General features: G+C 35.4%; 1 protein-coding gene across 2 annotated transcripts; it reads right to left on the bottom strand.

The window, feature by feature from the left end:
* Window positions 1-266: 266 nt before the first annotated feature.
* LOC135682683 (uncharacterized) lies at window positions 267-14,164 on the bottom strand. 2 transcript variants are annotated; one of them, XM_065197670.2, is made up of 10 exons: window positions 13,991-14,164; window positions 10,798-10,904; window positions 10,236-10,381; window positions 7,743-7,793; window positions 7,003-7,188; window positions 6,213-6,274; window positions 5,692-5,794; window positions 4,472-4,603; window positions 3,861-4,033; window positions 267-2,070 (listed from the first exon to the last, which is right to left on the bottom strand). In XM_065197670.2, the coding sequence occupies exons 1-10, from the start codon at window positions 14,008-14,010 to the stop codon at window positions 1,944-1,946; spliced, it is 1,107 nt and encodes a 368-aa protein (XP_065053742.2). In that variant the 5' UTR covers window positions 14,011-14,164; the 3' UTR covers window positions 267-1,943. The 2 variants fall into 2 exon arrangements, with proteins under 2 accessions (XP_065053742.2, XP_065053741.2); XM_065197669.2 differs by lacking the exon at window positions 13,991-14,164 and adding an exon at window positions 11,705-11,862 and having other exon boundaries at window positions 269-2,070.
* Window positions 14,165-18,284: the final 4,120 nt, after the last annotated feature.

The following is an 18,284-nucleotide window of genomic DNA, read 5'->3' as shown; positions in this document are numbered from 1 at the left end:
TTGTAAGCTCTTATTAGTCCTCTTTCGCATAATTTGTTAATATTAAAGCCATTAGCACAGTACCTTCAAACAAAAGGGCGGCAATCAAAGTAGTTCTAAACAAAATTTTTCTTTTGGAAGTCTCTTCTTTCTTTTCTCACGAAGGCTGTTGCGTTTGCCAATGAATTGAATCTTAAGCCCTCCTTAGATGTATATTTTCACTTTACAGTCATGTTCAACATTAATGACAATAGCCATGCCAAGTAGATTAGCCATGGATACTTCTTTTGTTGAGAAATATATATTTCAATGGTTGCTTGTTTTGACTATGCTGTCGGAACTCCAGAATGGAGCCTGACTGCACGTCCCATTATATTTCTATCCAGACATTAAATCCTTGATTTTTCTTCATTCTCTTTTATTTTTCATTAAACTTTTTCAATGTGGGTTAGGGTCATAAAAATCTCTTGTATGCAGCTTGCTAGTATGCAATAAGACGTTGGAAAGTTACCGAATTTGATCTTTTTGTCGCCCGGGCATTTATCAAAACTTTAACCATCAGCGACTCGTATTCGAGAGGGGCGTTTATTGAAAAAAATTGCTTACTGAAAGATAAATGATCTTTTTCAAATCGATTCACACGCTCTATATGAAGGTACAAATTCTAATATTTGCTCAACGTTCATCCTCTTCTTTATCCGAATCTATTACAGCTGTTAGCTTCTCTCCACGTTTGCTATTTCAAAAGGACCTGTTTTTTCACTGTTATCACAAGAAGTGATGGTCTTCAATTTTTCATATCCTGCGTTGGACGGCTTTATTCCATCTTTGAAATATGATACTCTTAAACATCTGCTTATCTAGACTTTCATTGTTAGGCGACATGGGCAAAACGCAGCAATGACTTGATGATGATAATTTTAGGACCTATTAGTATAAATGGGAGCCTACATAATACAAAAAATATTGAGAAACTCTTATGGAGAATTTCAATTGTTATGGAGAACTTGGAGAGAAGTTTCAGAAAATAATAGAATGTCGTGGAGCAGCCGGTGTTGACTGTCTAACAATAGATTGAAGATGAGCGTGCAGTTACAAAAACGAGAAAAAAGCAGTAAAAGTACCATTGAAGTATAAAGATCCTACTCTTAAGTGTCTATTTAACATTAAGACCACTAGGAGAGAAGTTATCTAAACGATATGGTCAAACGCTTCACTCCTACTACCACTGCCAGTCGTTCAGAGAGCAAAAATCCACACAAGAACGTTTGGGAACCTGAGATTGTAGATAGAAAGAAACTGATCTCAAAATTTACTATATCTGTTAAAATTATTATTTAGAATAGAATTTATACAATAATTGCGTGTATATAACTTTAAAATCATGAAAATCATCGGAAAATATAACTGCATCGATTTAGGAATATACACGCATTTTTAAGGAAGTACGTTATAAGGAAAGCAGTGCTCGAAAAAGGCCTAAACTCTTTGTTTTCTTTCAACCACTATAAGCAATGAAAATAATGCAGGTATACAGCAACTATAGTACCGTCGAGGACCTCAGAAACTAATTTTATGATATCTTACTTAAATTTGATAATACGATTAAAAAGATGATGCTTCATTGAGTTGATCCTTTACATGTTAAAAAGTATCTTCTGAGATCTTTATAACCAAATTTAATTGTTACTTAAAATTCCCATGAAGACAAGGAATTTTGAAAACTCAAAATACCAAAATTGAATACCAAAATTCAGACATCTTACAGACACGTCATTTACTTAAGTTTAAAAATGAATATTCTAGTTTCTTGATAGATATAATAATTGCTTCTGTAGATTACATAGACTTAACAATTTTACAAATGACAAATTTCATATACATATCTATATATATATAAAAGACTTAAAGCATTCGATCATAAATTAGTAAATATCAAATCTATCTTGTTTGTACTGTCCATTTTATGAATTGATGATTTCATCAAGAATCTCCAGGCTGTCTCTTTCATTTTTCTTCCTCCATAACTTCTCTTTGTATTTTCTTACTTCAACACCCTCCCATGTTTTGTTTTTCAGTGGTTTAAAATACCTGAGAGAAAACATGAAGACGAAATTCTTACTCAGTAAGCCTTGTTGCATCTTCAACATAAAATAAATTGTCAGTAAAAACATTTATAAACTGAAAAGCACGGTTCAGAAGAGAAGTAAATTTCACCAATTGCAATTCAATTGAAACAATAATTTTTTCTGTTATTGCAACAAAAGATAACAAATTGCAAAATTCTTCTAAGAATCCAAGATACATTGAAATATTTAGTATTTGCATGTATTATTAGTTACAAAGCAAATTTGACCGTCTCTTTCATGTGGCACATAGACTGACGAACATATGGAACATCTTTGATGTGTCGCGTTAAGTCTTTCGGTCGAAAATTCAAACGTCATGACTGCTTTGCTAATAATAAAATATGGAGAATAACAAGCGAAATGGAAAACAAGCAAAGGGCATACTATTCATGGGATGGTTGAGTGAAGAACAGTTTGATGGTCATGTTATCTAGTTGTAGTGAAATGGTCTTGGAACAGGGTCAGTTTGATTCATTTTGTGGCAAACTGGTTTTTCGAAGCGACAAAAGTCGTTGCAAAATGTTGCTTTTAGACTGGCCCAAAATCGTTTCCTAACTAGTTTTTAACTCAATCAGTAAAATTAAGTAAACTTGAAAAGTGACATTTTCCTGTAAGACGTTCATGTAAGTTTTATATGCGGATCAAAAATGACTATGGTTAATGACTAGTGCATTTGATTGGTCACATGTTTTGACCAATCACTTGGCTGAAGATTCCAAGTAAGAGAACCAACCCCGTTGTCCTACAAAAACCTGAACCTTCTTGATATGGACACATTCCAAATCGTCTAGATTAAAAGAGCAACAGGCTACCTTGGTTGCCCTTGTCGTCTCTTGTTTTGTAGCCTGCGTCGCAGACCATAATCTGCGACGCAGGCTACTTGTTTTGGCGCGTACTTTTTTAGAGGAAGCGTTGCCTGTTGTCAAATCATATTCAGTTAATTATATGAGGCATAGTCAGTATCAAAGCATGGAAACAAACCTGACTTCTAAGATCCCGCTTTGATAAAGTTTTGGAATTACTAAAAGGCAGTAACTGGTGAAATTGCAAACAAAGTTCCACAAGCTTGAAGACTAGCCCCTATGCTCTTTGTACACAAAAATGATGGCAAGAATATCAAACGAAACAACACTTATGCTGATGAAAACTGAGGTTAGCTGTGTGGCAAGAAGACATTCAAGCAATTAATTAAGTTTTGGCATACTTGAAAAATTATAAATAAAACCAATGTTTTTCATGCCGAATTTATAAATGAAAAAAGCAGCAATTGTGGGTTTTTGCTTGATTTAGTTAGAATAAGGCCAAGTAGCTTATAGTAAAGCTCTTGCAACGGAAAGAAGGAATAACATAATACAAGGGGAAGGTGAGGTCAAGTTTGCTAATCTTAGTTTTGTGAAAATCAGAAATTAATACAAGACTTGATGCCAAAAAGCGTCTCTTTCTTGAGAAAAGGTCTCTTTTCCGCAAGAAATTGTCTAAAAAATATGGAGGTACTAAGCTGAAAAATAACTAGTCAGATGCGGAAAAGTAGTTCCATTTTTTAAAAAAAATTAAGGGACTGACAGTTGAAAACGAACATTCAAATTGCACATATAAGTCGCCCCGCGTTTAGATGGTTATGCACTCCCTCAATGCACCCCATGCACCATCCACCCTCTCAAGTGACGGCCCATTGTGTACTGTTTGGACCTACAACCGTTGTGACTTCATTTCGTTCTATTTATTCAACCGGGTGATGGGTCAGATACTCACGTCTCCAATACAAAATTTAAGCAGCTTTGCTCTTTTGGGGTAAGTGCTTCACACGCAGCTTTAAAGTTGGTTTCAAAATTCTTTGTGCTTGCTGTACTGACAAGGGTAGTCGGTATATCCGGGTTGGCACAAGTGAAATGAACAGCAAGTCTTGATATATCCACGCCTTGGGTCTGCAAAAGTATAACGAAATCTACAAAGAAGTTCTTTTCACAGTTATAAAAAAATTTTCAAGGCAGACAACATCAACATGAAGCGTCTCCTCCCCATTTTTTAAAAGTTATTCTACAACTTGTCTCTTATCTGGCTCGTTTTACAAGGAAAAACATGCTTCATAAATCAAAAGAACGTAATTCAATAAATCAAAGACGAATAGATTTATCAAACTAGCGATAAATTTATCAATTTTAATATCAGCCAGAGTTAACTACGTTTTAACTCTGGCTGATATTAAAATATTTATATTTCATCATTATAGAGCTCTGTTTCTTGAGAGGTTACTACAGAATCAAATTGAATACAGAAATTTTGCTTGGTAGTGAAAAAAATCCAGTATGAACCAGAAAGGGGTGCAATTTTGTCTTACATTTTGATAAACAACGATGACCCACCTTGCAGTAGTCAGCTGCCTGTTTGCAAGATGATTTGATGTCATCCATTGCAGGGTGCCAGTCTGGCGGTCCCCTGTGCGTTAGTAAACCCATTCCATTTGGGGAAGCATTTAAAACACCGACACCATTTTCCTATGAGCATGAAATACATTTCATCAGGAATATAAGGTCTAGCAAATATTGCGAAAAGTGAGTGTATATAGAAAAAAAAGGGTGCTGACACCTAAAAATTTGAAGGGAATGGTTATGTATTTGTATGGTCGGGTGGCGTGGCAGCTGGCCACTTTGGCTATGACTTCTAGCAAATTAATAACTGCAATTAGCAAGCATTTCGAGCAAGTTCATAAAATTATCGTTTGTTTCTGCTGTAATATGTACTTTTTTGACAAAATCTCCAAAGCAGCTCGCAGTTAACTTGATTAATTCTAACGTGAAATCGTACCTTATTCAAAGACGAAACTAATTCAAGCTTCTTAAGTGACCGAAAATAAAACACAAAGAAACTGAAAGTTGAAGCATCTGTTCAGTACCGCATTTATGCTTAGTTCCATTAGTTCAGATACATGGCAATTTAGGAAAAGCTATGGAAAAAGCTCAAAGGCTCTAATTAAAAGCGTTGGTGGAACATAACTGCTTGAAGTACTTTATTGTTATTAGTTGTATGAAAGCCTATCGATAACATTAGCAAAATTTAGCAAATAATATAAAATTCTGCTTCAAAACGCCCATTCTTGAAGTTTTTTCAAAACGCAAAGTCATTATCATTAATTTTTCATCTAAAATCCTGTGTTTTAAAAACGTTTCTGCCAAGTCTTAAAATTCTCTGAGTACCCTGTTCACAAGTTTCGATTTTCTTGCAGCCCTGTACTTTGTAATTCTGTTACTTTTCAGCAAAGAAGATCCTTTCTCTAGTATTTCGTCAACATTTTGCACCCTTTCAGCTTGTTTGGACAGTTATAGGAAGGTCCCCAAGAGACGATATACAAATTCCATAATAGAAAACCAAACTTTCAGCAAACGAGAGAAATTTGGAGAGTTTGGAGAGAAATTTCTGTAAAATTGTCGACTAGCCTATGATTGTTCCTAACTTGCCACATGCAACCACCTTGAATTTTATACTGTTTTCTCTCTTGGTTAAACAGCTCAATATATCTTGCTCGTTGGTAATCAAAGGAATGGCAAGATAATGTTTCGCTCAAATATAAAACATACAGTCTCACCTTGAAGTATGACAAATAGTCAGCCAGTGAGGTGTCATTCAAGCAAAAATGACAATAAGTCATCACTGTGTCGATCTTTACAGTGCTTTTTTCAAGAACTGTCCTGTCGAAAAAGAGCGAAGATGAAAGGGAGATGAGGAAGATCAAATTGTGAAGATAAAGAGACACCAGGCATTCTCTGGAGAAATGTTTGCTGTGAAAGCTTGAGTTGTTATAATAATATATCATAACATAACAATACTCACACAATCCTTTTGGTCTCGTCTTACCTTATCTCATCAATCATTGATTTTCTCAATCAATCCTTAGAATCTAATCCAATCCTAAACATCTCATTATCTCGTTTTATCCCGTATCACCCCATCCAGTATTCAATTCAATCCTAATTTCAATGGTTTATAGTTCCATCCAACTCTCATTATCTCATTCTATCTAGTCCTTGTTTATCCCATCTTCAAAATCTCATTCAGCTTTAATATGAAATTCAGTCCTTAAAATCTTTGTCGTCAATACAAACACACCTAAAATTCTCCAAAGGGTAGCCAGTGATTCCAATGAATTTTGCCTTCCCAGATTCTTTCACCTAAGAACAATTAAAATAATTCTTCAGCCTATAGAAATATAATTGCGTCTTCCAATCTTCGCAAACACATATTTCATAATTTTGCCTGTTAGCAGAAAATTCTCAAACTTTGTAGTTTGATTAATTCAGAACGATAAAAACTCGTTACACGATCAATACTAGCGGGGCTTGTGAGCCTCTAAATAGGGTGGGCAACCTCGCTATCGACGCAGTTAGTAAAAAGTAATGCGATCCCGAGCAAGAATTTTTCGCAATTACAGTGAGTAATAGCTAGTTATTTTGCAAATAGCGCCACACTGCAAGCACTTATATATAATGATGTCCTCTGTGAAGCCTGTCAAGCTATAAATACCTATTTAGATTTCCCTTCCTATCAAAGCATTTAAATCTTTGATGTAAAAAACTATAATAAAGATATATAGTCACGAGGCTGTTGTTTTTTGCTGCAGACAATTTGAAGAAACAAAACACTTCTGGATTCCAACCCAATGCAATCTTGAAGGCTAACATCAAGGTATGTTGGGGCTGGTTGGGCAGAATTGCCTTCGTATGCTTCAGCACCAGAGGTACACGGCTATTCAGTATATCCTGGAATGTTCTTATCACTCGCATGAAAGCACGGATCGTGTGCAGTTTAAAGGAACAACATTAAAAGAATTAATGAAAAAGAAATTGCTCTGAAAGATAAGTAATTTGGCAAAAGTAGACGGTTAATTGAACAGGCTTACCTTTTGGAGAGCAGGCAGAGTTTCATTCAATATTATATCTAATGATGGAGCGAATTCCATGTCGTGAATTTGAATAAGATCGACATAGTCAAGACCCATTCTCTGAAGGCTTTCATCGACACTTTGAATAACACGCTCAGCTCTAAAATCGAACATTTTGTCAACCTCTGGTAAGTATCGGCCTACCTGAAAGTAGAAACGGGTTTTTATGCATTAAAATACAAAATGATTCAGTGTTTATTATGGTTGCTTCATTGCATTCAAATCATTCAAAATTATTCAGAAAAGATCCATGTTAGATGAGACTGTAATGTAGCTACTTTGGCTTTGCTGATAAACAGGTCGATTCTCAAATGAGGAGAAATTCTTGTAAAAACATAAAAGGATGGGTGAAAACTGGTGAAAAATTCTAGGAATGGGGTTTCTTAAGGAAAAAATACCAAAAATGAGAAGTTCAAGAAAGATCAAAACTTAGGATGGGAAGTAAAAGTGAAAATTTAACGCTAAGTACAGGTGAACCTCTGACTAAACGTTTTAAAAAATAATCAATTGGGAAATCAAAATTTAAAAAATAATCAAAATTTCTGATTACAAGTTCCTATATTAAAAACGAAAATCAAAGTTGAAATGAAAACTAAAAATAAAGAATCCAACTTAAGTAAAATAACGTATTAAAGTAACATATGCTTATACCCCTGTTGTAAACAAGGCTTCATTACATTGCTATAGCCTTAACATACCTTGGTTGAAACGTATATAGCCTCTCTTGGAATCCGTTTACTAACAAGGGCCTAAGAATAAAAACATCGTTGAAATTCAAGCAAAAAGCAGTATGTTTTTGATAAATTTCAGATTTTGCAGATTATTTCTGTAGACATGTTTAATCTACATGCAAGCTGTTAGGGCATCGAATTGCAAAGCTCAAAATTAATTAATAATTAAACGAAAAAAGCACAATGTGTAGTCTCTTTTTTTGCTTCTTCCATCATAATTGCTACTTTGATTTTCAGATACTAGTGGACATTTTTTCGGCATTTCATCTCTTATAATATTGCTGCAGTGCTGAAAAGATTGTAATTAGTTATTGTTTTATAGTTTGGTAGCACAGATGAGTTACCAGAAATCTGAGTAAAATAAATTTCAAAGAAACATTAGGAAAAACCAAAATATGACGAGATTAAATGATTTTCAAAACTGTGAAGGCGTCAACACGGCATGAAAACGATTGAATCTAATTAAATGTTCGCTTCCCTGGGTAAAATGGATAGCAAATACATTATAGGGAAACAATGCTAATGCTCAATCGAGACTTCTCTCTATCAGGAAGAAGCAATGAGATTCTACTAGTTAAATCTTAAAAGAAATTTGATATAGTTTTGTGGCTGCACAGTCTTCATTTCGCCTTAGTGAAAAGCTCCTTGTTGCATTTCCATGAGCCTAAGGAGTCTGGGCTGTGGGCAGCATCTTCTCTGGCTGACGAAGCCGATAAGAAAACCAAGCAACGGAGTGTTAGGAAAATCAGGGATAATTCTTTATTAATTTGTAAGTGGCCTTGTCCCATCCATGCAAACGTTATGCCTTCAAAGAGGGGGAAGAGGCTTCTCATGTAATTTGCCCTCCATAAGCACGGTAAAAATTTCATTGGATGATATCCCGGGCGCCAATTTGACTAAAGGGAGCTGTATCTTTAAATAATCCAATAACTTCAGCTATCTCCGAAAATTTCTTAAAAGTATTGACAAACATCCACTGAATCATCATATTTTGATCGTTTTTAAGCTCTTAGGTTCTCTTATTCTAGGAGGAGCATTGCCTACAAGTTTCTTAATTTCCCTCCGTCTGCAACCGTTCTGTTATGCTTTGTGTATAGTTAAAATCTAGGGTTTCTAGACCGTCTAATGGCCTAGCGGTGTCTTGCCAAGTGCACTTGATGGTGTCTTGCCAAGTGCGATTGAAGCATCCACTCTTTTTTTATCTTCATAGCTTCCATCTTATTAGAAGAATCTCCTGCCACCAAATTGGTGATCATTCTTAGCATTTAAAGGAAGGTTTTGGCTTGTGTTAGTGCCCTCAGGATATTTAAATATTACGTCAAGTGCTACCATGTTACCTATATTTTGAGTCTATTCTGCTAGCGTCTTCTTTTTATCGATCGAGAAGTCTGTCTAGCTTTTCTTTTCTCTATGTTGATGATTTCGCTTCCTTTCAGATTTTCTTTTATTTCGAGACTTTTCACACAAAAGCTTTTATTTTCACATTATTTCAATATCTTGACCAATTTGGCAGAAATGAGCTGCATGGAAATCACATTTCCAGCAAGGCAACCACAATCTGCTACTCAAACAAACCTAGTCAATTTCTCTTCTTGCAAGAAGGACATATGACGCTAACATTCAGAACCTTTCACCATGGGGTGGCTGGTTTCATTCCCTTAAAACAAAAGACCACGGTTTCAGTGCCAGCCAAGAGGTCCTCTTGAAGAATTAGCATTGACATATCCCAAAACCAGATTAAAATGGAAGTGTTGTAAAAGTGACAATCTTGTTTCAACAGGGCGGAATAATCACATTTTAAAATCCTTGTCAGCATTCTATGTTGGTGCATAGGCTCAAATCAATGATATTTTGCATTTTCCTGTAATCGTTAAGCGATTATAGAATTACAGCCATTTTCAGATTTTCATCAATCTATGTGATTCTTTGTCCAGGATGAATCTAATACAACCAGTGAATTCATAGGCTTTGCGAGAATGCATAACCAGATACCCTTCCCATTTCACTCTTCTTCGCTCTGTTCACCTCAATTAATTTATGCCCAAAATTTTTACATCATCATTTTTTAAAAGCGTAAGAAACCATCCATTCCAAGTTTTGCATATCATATTTTGTTAAATGTTTGACTCTGAAATTTATCAGGGAACAAGCACTTTTGAGGTAAACTTTTGCAATTTGATTTAATTTGAAGAAGAGTTAAACTTTAACAGTTGCCATAGTATCGTCTGTTAAATATGCATCTGTTGTTTTCAAAGTATGGAAAGGTTTCCGTTAGACGCTTTCTGCGGTGAACAATTTTTGGGAAAAGACGGGATTCTAATTTTCTACATGATGTGTTGAAACTATTTAAATCATAGCATGAACTATTTTATCAAATAGGGGGATTTTAGTACTATTTCTCTGATTCAAGAGACGTGAGAACTTAAATGCTGTTGACAAGACAAGGTTGAAGACACTTACTCGTCCAAAGACTGTCTCTCCCTTACCATGGCCATACCAGGGAGCAGCATCAAACCAATTTATCCCAGCTTTTACTGCAGCCTCAACAACTGCCATCCCTTCACTGTCGATTGTTGGTCGAAATACACTCCCAAGAGCTGAAACACCTGGGAAAACGAAAATAAATAGCTTACAAAATGACATTTCTGTCGTTAAATTTCAACCGCAGACTTCTAGAGCAAAGTTTGGTTCTTTTAACAAGAAGAAAACAAAAGGGAGAAGCTAGTTAGAAAAAGTTTTGATAGGATTTTTACTTGATAAAAACATCAGAAACCTTTACAAGTAGACTTATGCCAAAATAGGTGATGCCAAAATGTGTTATAATCGCAAATAAGGAAAAAATTTGCTAATGGAATACAGTGCAAGTGTCATTGGCTTCTGTTGTGTTTTACAAGCGAAGATTGAGAGCAATTGCAACAAATCGTTTTTATCTTTTACAAAATTGAACTTTGAAAGTGCAATGTGAATGTAATATTAAACTCTTCTACTTAAAACGATGTTTGCATTGCTGCTAAAAAGTTACCAAAGCCCAGCTTAGATACAGCCAATCCAGTGTCACCAAGCACTCTATATTCCATCTTTTTTACCATGCTTGCATTATGGTATCCTTCAATATAGGTGTCTGGTAGCCTGCAACAGATATTGATTTTAAATAAGCAGCCATAAAGCAAGCCTTCTGGGAGAAATCAAATTGATATCGCTATTGGTCTATGTTACAAACATTATTGAATAGTAAATACTTTATCCTCCAAAAACCATTTCACTGAAAACAAAACAAAAACTAAAAAAATGTACAAAAAACTCTCATATCTTCACATTAAAAATACTGAAATTCAGATTCTGCAAAAGTACAGAATAATGTAAACTTTAAATGTTCTTAGCACCAAGAATTAATCAAAACTTATATGCCGATGACCTTTAAATGGTTCAGTTCCAGGAGAAAATTGAGCCTTGTTGTGAAAGAACGTTTTTGGCCAAATGGTATTTACCAACCTATCTAAAGCTAAAACATTCAAATAATTATACGGCCTCTTTTTTAGTTTTATCCATTTATCCTTCAGTAAAAAATTTTTATGTCTTATCATCATTAATAAAATTTCCTTATAATTGTATTGAAATGAAACATTTTCCTTGTTATATTTAAGTATATCGTAATTAAATTATTGATGCTGTGAAAAAGATTTCGAGTTTGAGTCATGGGAATTGGGAATGGGTCTCAATTCAAATGAGGGATCTCAATTCAAATGATTAGCCCTAAAATTGTATCCATGAGCTAACCCTGGAACTATCTAGCATTCTAAATTTCTTCTAATAAAGCAAGAAGCCAAAGCTTTTATGATAACATATGTTGTTAAACATAAACAGGCCTATAAAAATATTAACATAAACATAAACATGAAGTGGAGATAAAATGACGATATTGGGCCTACTTTATTGTGTGGACTTCTCGTATCCCTGGAGTTGTTATCATGACTGTATTTGGAAAACATTTTATTAGCTTTGTAAACAAGCTTTTTTTGAAAGAAATCGACTTCATTTACCCCACTTCTCTCGTTAGCTTGTTCCGCCTTTGGGAAAAGAAACATATGTTGTTGCTGCTGCGAAAAAAACCGGGTCACGTGAGCTCCTGGATCTTCAAGGCCGCAGTCGTGACGTGAAAGACCATTCTCATTGATGGGTTAAGTATAGTGAATTTTCCCAAATTTGTTCTTTGTCGGTCTTTTCTTTTTTATTTCCTATTCCAAATTGTCCGATTTTCTTGATGATTTTCAACAATTTTGGGTGGGGGAGGGGGGGGGGGGGGTGTTGGAGTTGGCAGTTGCACAAATAAACCCAAATAACTTCTGCTACATATTTTATAAAAACTAAACAGAGTACCAAACGATGGGGTAAAGTCTAAAGTATTCCAATTATAGAATAATCTGACTAGCTCAAGTCTTGTTTCCCTGCCTAAAATTGCACAGAAGTTCTCTTTAACATTTATTTTCGAGGCCCGTTTCTCCGAAAACATTTCCCATCCCCTGCCGGACAAAAAATGGTTCCTTTTCTGTTCCCTGCTATATTTACCTGCTATCTCCCGTCTTTCACCGTCATACAGGATTCTTTTGGAACAATACAAAGGTCTTCCCCAGAGCCGTCGACAGCCAGCTCGGGCCCGAGGGACGATACACTTATAGGCGTCGATTCCATATGAGTAGCTAAAAAGGTAGCTTTTTCAAACTCAAAATCTTTTATCAGCTAAAAACAAATATTAATTACAATATACCAAACACTCAAAGTTAAAATACAGAAATTAGCAATTTCAAAAATTTAGTAAATTAAGTACAACAGATAAATTAGTTTTTTATGCTGAAGGACACATGAAAAACTCGTGAGAGCTTTGAGGCTAAACATAACAGTAAGAGTAGAAATTAAAAAGTATAAGAAGAAAAAGAAAAAGTATAGAGAAAAATATAAAGGCGGTAGGCTTGTAAATCAAAGCCCCCTTAATTCCTTTCTGGCTGCTTCACCCTTGCATCCCCTAAATTTCCACGTTATTGTTTCAACATTGAAGTGAAATGTCGAGCCTTTAGTTAAAGTAGTTAGGCCCTGTGCTTGCTGGATAACTAGGTGAATGAGGGTAAATCAACTGATCTTGCATATTGAATGACACCCCACACCCCCCGGTCGCGACGCCCCTAAATATACAGGGAATTTTGCATAACCATCTAACAAACTGCATAACCTAAGTTTTTAAAGTTTGAATAATAAGAGTAAAGCCAATGATCATTTGAAGTCTTGGGAACATTCCGGCAAATGACCGGAAGTAGTGTTTCAGAAAGCGTGAAAAATGCCTGGTCAGCAAAATTTTGACCTTCGAATTTTTCAAATCTAATGATTTTTTCAGAAAGATTTTGCAAAAATGAGTAAAAAATACTAAAACATCATTGTTTCCTGGCGTAATTTGACGTGCTGAGTAGAATAAGATGCAGCTCCAACTTTAAAACATAACATAAAGCTACTTTTAGACTTTGGTACTTGTGCCCAGGCTGCTGTTGGGTATCGCAGTATAACCTAACAATTATATACACGTTATTCAACTGAAACTTTGTTTTTGAATGACAGTTTGCATACAATATTTTTTATAAGAACCAGTATATGTAAGTTCAGGCTGACTGTTCCTTTTTTCTCTCAAAAATCTGAGGCTGGATTGTTCTTAAATTGTTCTTAAATTAATAGGGTGTAAACAGTATGATTGCTAGCTTTTTCGCTCTAGGGAGGTTGTCAGGTCTCGTTTGCCAACAAAATGAGTGAAACAACCTTCATTTTCCTACAAGTTTGAATATTCGCCGAAAAAGCACCCACACATGGCCAAAATCTCATTTTTGAGATGAAATGTTGTTTCAAATTGTATTTTGCAGAAGCTCAATCTTAGCTTGTTCGTAATTTGTTCTTAAATTTTGACCAATTTTGAGGCTCGTGTTCTTATAAAATTGTCCTTACAAAAAAAGAGTGTATTTGAAATCAAATTTTGTCTTCCTATGTTTTTGTTGCTGTTTGGCCGTTCCTACAACAGTATGGAATATATCAGCGATCATAACCACGAAACATTTACTGCTCGAGCTGCATAAAAAGGCAAGGCACGCCATTCAAACCTACAAGTACGTATTTCGATCGACGAGGCACGTCCGTCCGTGATGCCTGGGTAAATAACTTACAAATTCCTCCGTACTTACCCACTGTATTGTAATGCCATCGCAGTTGACTTCTTGACTACAATCCAATATTTTCCCTCCCTGCAACAACCGTTTTACTCAGGCCAATTTGATTCAACAGGTAACTCTTGCAGTCATCCAACAGCTTCCTTTGAAAACTAAAGTGATGTTTACCTTAGGCATCAAACTAAAGAACTGTAACGAAATCATACCGATTTGTAACACTAGAAAACAGCTCAGTGCTTCCTGCAAGGTTCCGCTAGTCTCCAGAACCCCGAGTTTGCGTTGCAGTCCCCTGTATCGTTACTAATGTGATTCAGGTGGATGTTAGACAGGAGGTCATTGTCAGCTTTTTTATTCAATTTACTTTTTGTTTGTTTACACAATCATAGCCAATAAACAGCTAATTAACACCAACTGCTACTAAGATTTGATTGAGAAATAAAAGCTACTAAGGACAGAGCTGTGCGATAAGGGTAATCTAGGGGTACTGCCCCATCCCCTGAACTATATCTTTCTGTGTTCACTTACTGTGTACATTTAGGATCAAAGAAAATTATTTCGGCTTTTCTTGCTCTACAAAGAAAGAAATATTTTCTCATTCAAATCTTCGTTCGTTTGTCTTCATCTTAGAAACGTTTTTGTCTCTCATAAATTCTAAGTGAGTTTTAATGCCATTTTAAAAAACTTGTAATACGCTCTTTTTTATAAGAACAAGTGAATTTAAATTCAGGCTGACTGTTCTTAATATTTTCGAAAATCTGACGGTGCACCTTAATTTGTTCTTAAATTTATAGGGTGCAAGCAGTGCGATTGCTAGCATTTTCGCCCTTGGGAGGTGTTCAGGCCTCATTTGCCGACAAATGAGCGAGACAAGCTTCATTTGCCGACAAGTTCTAATACTCACCGAAAAAGCACCCACGCATTGCTAAAAATCCTCCTTTTTGAGACGAAACGTTGTTGAAAATTGCTTTTTACAGCAGCTCAGTCTGTGCTTGTTCTTATAAAATTCTTCTTATAAAAAAGAGTGTACATGCGCTTCGCTGAATGCTTGAGAGCCATGGCTTCCGTATCAATTTTCATTCTACCTTTTTCAAGTCTTCGATTAGAATTAAAAGGCCTTAGTTTTTCATGATGCATCAAATTGAAAGTGTTTTCATACGATATTGAAGGTGGGTCATGCTTGCCAACCGAGACATCGAAAAAAGTCCTGATGGGCTCCTCAAAGTGTTTTCAAATTGGCCCTGTTTGCAAGCTTAAATTGGCCCTTAACCTTGAATTTTCACGAACTTTTCAGGGTACTTTTTTGCTGACAGCACGCCCCTGTCTAGAAGGGATGGTCCTGAGTTTTTTCTGGGCCCTTGCCTCCATGCTCTCTTTTCATTTCTTCCACTTAAGGTTCTGTCTAGATCATCCAATTAACTGAGAAAAACTGTGAGACTGCAGCTCACTCAATGCAAATATGAAAAGAAACAGTAAAACTTGGCTAGTTGCTGTGAAGTCAAAATATTGCACGAGCAAACATGATATTTACTTCCCGGCCCGGTAAAAACAGATGAAAACAAATTCCACACTTGGAAATCTATTAGGCCCTTTAACAGAAGTTGCAGGATAACACTTTATTTATCAACTGATTAAATATTTTTACCGCTAAAGGCAAAGTTTGTTTTTGAATGTTTTTGACTTCTTGAGAACTGTTAGCGTCAGGTGTAGAATAATAGCAATGAAAAGTATTGCAATTGTCACCCCGGGCTTCAGCATGACTAGTTAACCGAGTAATTGTGAAATAAATTTGGTGATTCTTAAATGATATTGCCTAGGCTCCGGCCAGGCTTTGTCCACTATTGCCCTTGGTATATATACTAACGCACTTTCTTGATTTGCTTAAACTATGCTGAAGTTACTGGTTTTTATTATTCTGCTAAAAAATTTCGACAATCACCAAATTTTCAAATTGTGACATGCTGGCTGAATCTAAAAAAACGGCTAAATGGTCATCAATTTAAGTGAAAAAGAGACTCCGATGATTTTCAGACCCCATTTTCCCCTTGTATAAATTGATGCACTTTGTGGTTGACTATCCCTTCTTCCCTGTCAAAAGTACGCAATGTTTCACACTTGTTTGGAGAAAAGAGCCCAAGCAGTTTAATTGAAAATACCATGCAAAATGTATGATCTGCAATTTTACAGCATTACTTATATCATCATAAGCAATATCTTTTGGTGGTACAAAACTTGAAAATGGCTTTAAAAAAAGCATGCGTAAGCTTTTCGTCTGACACTCTTCAGAGTTTGAAACGTCAGATCATAGATCGAAAACTCTACGCTAGGAAATATATATCCCCAGTTGTGGATCGAAATAGGCCAATCAGAAACGCGATCACATGACTGTTGAGGATGCCCAATCAGTGCCGCTTGCCTGTTATAAATCTTACCGATGGAGTCCTAAGGTGAAAGCGAATTTAATAACGACTTTTTCGTGTTTAAATGATGATAAACCTTAGCAATATCATGGTATGTTGTAGACGCAGGGTTCTCACGTGACTGCATGTCTCTATATAAGTAATAGGAAGTTGATGAGTAAATTACTTTCTTGTAAGCAAAGATGTAATGACAGTTAATATGAAATTATTATCGAAATGTTTATTATCGAAATAAATTGTAGATTTCCTTTCCATTGTACACTGATACAGGATTATAGGAGTACCTTCGTAAGAATATAGTATCAATAAAAATCATAACATGAATACATTGGAACGAGGTAACCAACTTTGCAATTTTGCGAATCAATATGACGAGAAATCGCAGCTGCACAACAGCAGCAACTCGTGTTGCGTAGGCAATAATTGAATAAATTGTCATAAATAGTCAATTTTGCTGAAGTAATCTGGTTGTTTTGCTTGAAGCTTTATCGTGTTGATTAAATTTCGATTTACAATCAAAGTTTAACATTGCTAATATACTAGTCATTAATCTAACGGCGCATACTCAGCTAACTGTTTACGTCGTTGTGTGAAAATAGTGAAAAACACCACTAGCACTGTTGAAGATTTTCATAAGTAAGTGTATGGATTTGGTAAGCTTGTTCATCGTTTTTATCAATTGACTATGCTTAATTATTTATGGATAACAGATACACGTTTTCCCACGAATATTTAGAGTTCCCTCCGAGCAATGATCAGAATTTTTTCCAAGGAAATGGTACTAACACGTACTAAATAATTCTCTGTTGGCATTTTCTACAAACTGTTTGCTTCCAATCATTTGAAATGCTTCTTTTTAATTTAGATTTTTCATTTCAAGGTCACTCCCACCAAAAATCGTATCTTTGGGTATTGACTTTATTCAAATAAAAATTCTGCTACGTGTGATATTATGAGAATGGATTATCTGCCAAGTCGAATTATACAGAAATTTTCGAGAAAAAAACTTACTAGACGAAACGATTTCATGAAACTTTGGCATTACAATGAATGACACGTTTTTACCGGAAGTTGATATCTCGCTAGGCCTTAAAGCAACTCTCGAAAAAACTACTTGGTTATTGTTAGTAAATGAACTCGGTAAGTTGCTTGATTGTAAGTCTCCCAGTCCTTTTCAAATCTCGACCAAAGACAATGGAAAGAGTAAAAAAATGAGAAAATACAGAATGAAGTAAGCCCCAAAATTTACAGTATGATTATCGTGGAATGATATTGGTGTTTACCAATAATCATGACATTTTAACTTCCAAACCATCGACTGAGCTTTCATTTTAATAAATTCTTAATATTTCAATAAGGCAAAGATGCCTGTGATAAACATCCGGTCTAGCATTTTACCTGTGTAAGAATAAGGAAAACCAAAATCACAGAAAACTGGATTTAATGTACGATATTTAGATGAAAAGAGTACAAATTCAATACAAAATTCAAATGCACTTAATATTGAAACAAACAAATAAACATCTCTTATCAATATTTAAAGGTAGCTAGAGATGGTGCAAATTTAGTCTTCTTTCTCAGTTCATTCCACAAGTTTTCCCCACAAAAAGTAAACTCTTTGACCATTTTCATCAACAGAGGTCCTTGCAAATTGTTCCAATGGAGAAATTAGAAAAGGTGAGAAAAGGTGAGCACTGGAAGTGTATCTGGAATTTGTACATATCTCAGACGACCCAGGATCACATCTTTGATCTACTGAAAGCAATGGCCATGGGAAAAAATTGAGACTTAAGCAACAGCGCCGATTAAAAGAGGTAGAAGAGGCTTTGTAAAACTTGCGTTTGTTGATGAGACGAATGGCTTTTGAGTTGGTTCAAGACTTGGTCAAGACT

This window comes from Rhopilema esculentum, chromosome 16, assembly GCF_057945365.1.
Source record: "Rhopilema esculentum isolate cy_ngs chromosome 16, ASM5794536v1, whole genome shotgun sequence".
NCBI lineage: Eukaryota > Metazoa > Cnidaria > Scyphozoa > Rhizostomeae > Rhizostomatidae > Rhopilema > Rhopilema esculentum.
This window is presented reverse-complemented; position numbering and strand designations above follow the sequence as displayed.

Excerpts from the sequence above, each read along its gene's own strand:
- LOC135682683 (XM_065197669.2), bottom strand. The coding sequence starts at position 11,811 with ATGAAGTCGATTTCTTTCAAAAAAAGCTTGTTTACAAAGCTAATAAAA. Across the intron at positions 10,382-10,797 it reads TGTATCTAAGCTGGGCTTTG|GTGTTTCAGCTCTTGGGAGT; the intron begins GTAACTTTTTAG and ends TCGTTTTCCCAG. Across the intron at positions 5,795-6,212 it reads TACCCTTTGGAGAATTTTAG|GACAGTTCTTGAAAAAAGCA; the intron begins GTGTGTTTGTAT and ends CTTTTTCGACAG.